General features: G+C 52.2%; 1 protein-coding gene across 1 annotated transcript; it reads left to right on the top strand.

Annotated features, from left to right (window-relative positions):
- The first annotated feature begins 1,358 nt into the window (after window positions 1-1,358).
- TMEM74B (transmembrane protein 74B) lies at window positions 1,359-2,030 on the top strand. The gene has a single exon (XM_065415025.1). The coding sequence runs from the start codon at window positions 1,359-1,361 to the stop codon at window positions 2,028-2,030; it is 672 nt and encodes a 223-aa protein (XP_065271097.1).
- The last annotated feature ends 3,169 nt before the right edge of the window (window positions 2,031-5,199 follow it).

Raw genomic sequence — 5,199 nt, 5'->3', positions numbered from 1 at the left:
GGATGGGCGTTCGCGGACTTTCTCCCCGGCAGGTCTCTCTCGCCAGCCGGGATCTGGTTCCTCGCGCTTGGCCTGAGCCTTAGCATCTGGCTCGGGGCTGGGCCTCGCAGCTCCGTGCCCCCCCTCGCCCTGCACATCCCTCCCCTCCCCCAGCCCGCAGGTATGTGCCCTCATTGGCTTGCCTCTCATCACCGCGCCCGCTCGGCCCCTCTGCCGGGCTCTCCGCAGCCGGCCCCATTGGCTGCCTGGCACGGAGGAAGGGGATGTCTCCCACCTGCTCCGCAGGGAGCCCGGTCCGGTCCGCCGGAGCAGCCCGCGGGCACGATCGCCTTGGCAGGGCGGCTCCGGCTCTGCCCAGCCAGGTAGGTGCCCCCGCGCCCTGGCCTTTCAGGGGCTCATTGTCTGGCGGCAGGTGCCTGATCTGCTCCGTTGGGCGGTTGCGTGAGAACCTGGCGGCGCCTTTGTTTACCGCCCCCGTCCCCTGGCTGGATTCGCCCCCCCGTCCCCTTGCACTGAGAGGCGAGCCGGGCTCCGGCAGAGCCAGTTGGGGGGGGGGGGGGGCGCAGCTCCCGCCGCGCCCCGGGGGACCGAGCCGATTCCGGGGGCTCTGGCTGGGGGCTGAGTCGGGTGCTTTGGAGCAGGTGTATCTGGCGGTGCCAGGTGCTGCTGGGGAATGTAGGGCGGCCGGGCCGGGGAGGGAGGCGGCTGGTGCTGAGCTGGGCGGGGGATTGCGTGACTCGACTCCCGGGGCGGCTGGGGCTGGACAGCGCAGCCCCGCCGCCGTCCTGACCTCCATCCATCCTTCCCGCGGAAGGGCACCGGGGGTCGGGGCGCGGCACGGCCCGGAGCAGCGCCCCCCCCCCCCCAGCGCCCAGGGTGGGTGGCAGAGCGGAGCTCGCCCGCGGGCTGCCCGGAGCCCAGCCCGGCCCCCGGCGCCGCCAGCCCGCAGTGCGCGGCCCGGGCAGGTAGGAGGAGAATAACAAGGGGGTGGGAGGGGGGGGGGCATTGCCTTCTGCAGCCGGCCAGGGCTTCTCCATGCACCCGCAGGGCGATGCACCCGCAGCCCGCGGCGGAGGCGCTCGGCAGTGACCCCCGGGCGGCCCGGCCGGCCCCTGGCTCGGGGGGTGCCCGGCCATGGGGCGCTGGGGCGCAGCGCGGAGGAAGCTCTGCCCTGCCCAGCGCTTCCCGAGCCCGGAGAGCGGCCGCTCGGCCGCCCGGTTGCGGTGAGCTCGCCGGGGCCCCTGGCGCTGCGGGGCGCGGCCCGGGAGCTGCGGGCTGTTCACAGCCCGGCCTGCGGGCCCGTCTCGTGTCTCCGCAGACCCGGCGCTGACGGGGATGCCCCGGGGAGCTGCTGGCCCATGGCGACTTCCTGCCCCCTGGAGCTGAGGGGCCTCGGGATGGGCCCCGGGGGCTGCTCAGTACCGCGGACAGCTCCCACCGCCGGCCTGGACAACGCCTCCTACCAGGCGCCGGAGGAAGAGGAAACCTGGTTCCGGAGCGGCGAGGAGGCGGGGAGCGGCCCCGGGAGAGGCGCCGCCCGGGCCAGGGCGCAGCGGGGAGACCTCTCGCCCAGGTCGGAGGATGGGCCCCTGCCAGAGCCTGCTGGCCACTCTGTGGACTATGGGTTCATTTCGGCCTTGATCTTCCTCGTGAGTGGGATCGTGCTGGTGGTGATCGCCTACACCATCCCCCGGGAGCCCCGGGTGGACCCCGCCGCAGTGACGGCCCGGGAGATGGAGAGGCTGGAGATGTACTACGCGCGCCTGGGCTCCCACTTGGACAAGTGTATCATCGCAGGGCTGGGGCTGCTGACCTTGGGGGGCATGCTGCTCTCCGTGCTGCTGCTGGTCTCCATATACAAAGGGGAGCTGTACCGGAGACGGACCTTCCCGGGCTCCCGGGGGCCAAGGAAAACCTACGGATCTATAAATCTGAGATTGAGACAACTCAATGGCGATGGGGGACAAGCCTTGGTAGAGAATGAAGTCATCCAGGTGACAGAGTCTACAGCAATCAGCCAGGGGTCTTAGACCCCTCACTCCTGCTGTTCCGCTTGGGCCTTCACGCTTCCCCTTGAGGTGAACAAACTGAGAAAAGGGGTTTTTTAACTGTTCAACATGGAGGTTTTACATTAACTCCACACCTCGGAGCAGAGTAGGACTATTGGAATTTCACCTACTGCAAGAAAATATCTGGGGGGCAAGAACAGACATTGAAAATGCAGATCGGACACTCACCTGACGATTGGATATCACTAAGTATCTAGTCCAGCAGCCTTTTGGAAACCAAATGTTTCTTTTTCTATTTCATTTTGGGAAGAGCTGCTTTCCTAAGCCCTGGCATTAGAATGAAAGAAAACGTCAAGATATCTGGAAGTTTTCTGTGCCATGTACAATACTATCTCCTCATGACCTTTGACTGATATGCAGTAATAAGCATAGCCGAAGTTACAGATCAGTGGTCCTCTGCTAGGTTATTGATGGAACACAAAGCACATTTAGAGTCTGTGTTTTGTTTTTTTATGTAGGGTATAATTTTCAGCAGTAAACAACTTTTTAGCAATAGTTAATTGTAAAACTTGTGTGGCATCGAATCTGAGCTTTCACTGTTCCTAACTAAAAGGGAAGAATATGTGAAAAATGTGACGGTTTTTACAAGTTATGTGAATATAAAAGACTTCTCCAGTCCTTCACAATATTTGCGTTGCACCTATCCTACTTCTGAAAGCGGGACAGAGAAATGGACAGCACACAATCTTCACTCCACCTACCAGTCACACCAGCAAATCTACGGTCCTCGAGCCTTTAAAAAAAAATCTGGTTCTTTGTCCAGAAGAAAAGAAATAGGAAAACGACTTGCATTTTAAACAATTTCCAGATTTTCATTTTAAATGAACTGTTCTTCCCCATTCAGAAGTCTGAGTCTGATCATTTGTGCTGATGCCAGGAGACATGGTCTGCAGTTAGGAGATGAAGTAACATCTTGGCAATAAAACCTGAAATATAAGTAAAGCACAATATTCTGCATAGAGAGAGAAAAACAGTGTAAGTAGGAAGTTTAAAAGTGGAATTAGATAGGAAAGTAATCCAAACAAAAGGTGACATTTGCAGTGTACTGCAATAAATATATCATATATAATAGTATATAAATATATATATACTATTAATGGCTTAATTCAAATGTGGCTAGGCACATACAAATATATATTTAAATAGCCAAACAAAAATCCTTACAAGCAAAAAAGTAATTTTGCTTGTGACGGAATTGCTCGTCATATTTTATTTCAATGCTTCCAAAAGTTATCCATAAAATAACTATTAAAGTTCCCCAGCTTTTGGGGGGTTGTCAATACACAGGCAGGTATTTTTTCTAGCAGTTTGAGGTTGGTTCTTGCTATCATTATAAAGCTACAGGGATGAACTATGGTCTCTATCACCCTGGGGAAAAAAACTCCATTGAAGTACCACATTTTTTAATGGTCTCCAGAGGTCATGATCTGTGTGTAGTTAATTACATCTCATGTACTGTGTTCTTTAACTCTCTGTTGAGCGTTTAGAAGTCTTGGTGAAATCCTGCTAAACACCTGATCCAAAACCGCACTGAAGTCAATGGGAGTCTTTCCATTATCTTCACTGGGTTTGGATCAAGACCTACGCCCCGGAGCGTGAGCCTCCTTCTGCTGAAATCAGTGGGAACCAGCAGTGCAATCCTTACTCAGGCCTCTTATCCAACATCGTTGGGGAGGTTTGCTTGAGGAAGATCTGCAGGACAGTAAACAGCGTGTGTACATCAGTGACTGAGGTTAAAATCAGTGGGCCAAATCGGTGCAGGTGTTGAGCAAACGCCATGCCCAATGAAGTCAATCAGCCTGACCCTGTTGGGTGCAGAGCGGTAACTGACACTGGTATCAGTAGGCGATCAGGGCCCTCGGTGCTTTCCAGAAGGTGCAGAATCAGGCTCAATGGGAGTGGATTTGGCCCCTTGGGATTAGTCATGTGAATAAAGGGCGCAGTGATCTGGCCCTAGGCTATAAACCTGATATAAGAACACAAAATCCACTTCCAATGGATGTCTGGATTAAAGATTAAACCTCTCCAACGAATTAAAAGAACCCCCGGAATACCAAATTACAGTGACGAGGAGACCAGTTCTGAATAAACCCCTTAAAGGAATTGATGCGATCATCAATTTCTATCACTTTAAATAAGATAAAATGCTTCTTAAGTGATGAAAGGATGAACCTGTTAGGAGATTAGATCTACTGACCACCTGATTTATGTGAGTATAAGAAGGACTCCGTTTGTATTATAACATAAGATTGTTTAAGAAGAGAACTTAATGGAATCAGGCTGTCATTGCTTTCTCAATGTATTACTGTATTATCCCTTAAGGAGGTCTGGAGGATGGGGAAGAAGAAAGCCCCTTTATTGAAATATAAATATTTAGGATGAATGAAGTGTATCTAGGGAAAAATTCCATTAGAGAGAGAGGCTGCAGCATCAGACATCTCTAGTAATTGAGAAAGATTTTTAAAAAAAAAAATCACCCAGATGCTGGTAAACTATAATGTACACTCAATTTAAAGCCTCTGTTTTTGCTGGCAAACATTCACCTCACATATAGGTACAGATATCCACATGCATCCAGCACTTGCTCTTTTTTACATTTTGCTTTACTTTTATTTTCTCTTTTTTTTTTGTTCTGCTCTTTGCCCAGTGATTTATTTGTTGAATTCATAAGATGGAGGAGAAAACCAACCCAGAGAGCTTGAAACTATGGACTAAGCTGAATAATAGGCAACAATGAATTTAGCAAGCGATAATAAAACCCACAAACATTCTAAGGTGAAGGGGAAATCTGTTCCTTGGCTGGGAAAATTTTTGATCTTAAGGCCAGAGCTGCTTTCTATTAGCTTGGGAGTCCGATAGGCCCTAGAGCCAAGGATCAGGGTTTATTTGATTCTTTTAGGGTAGGAAGTGAGTTTCCCTCGCTTTTCCCACCCACTTGAATAAAATCACTGGCTGTCACTGGAAGGAACTTTGTGATCACTCTGGAAGACTCTCGACTATACAGAGTCTTAATTCTGAAGTGGAATGAACCAAAATGAAACAGATCTCCACCCTAGTCTGTTTCACATGCCAGTTACATTGTCAGATCCTTTCACATTTACCTGTAAAACCAGGTTTGTTTGTAAATGGG

This window comes from Emys orbicularis, chromosome 12 (genome assembly GCF_028017835.1).
Source record: "Emys orbicularis isolate rEmyOrb1 chromosome 12, rEmyOrb1.hap1, whole genome shotgun sequence".
NCBI lineage: Eukaryota > Metazoa > Chordata > Testudines > Emydidae > Emys > Emys orbicularis.
Note: the sequence above shows the minus strand (reverse complement) of the source record. Positions and strands in the feature narration are given on the sequence as shown.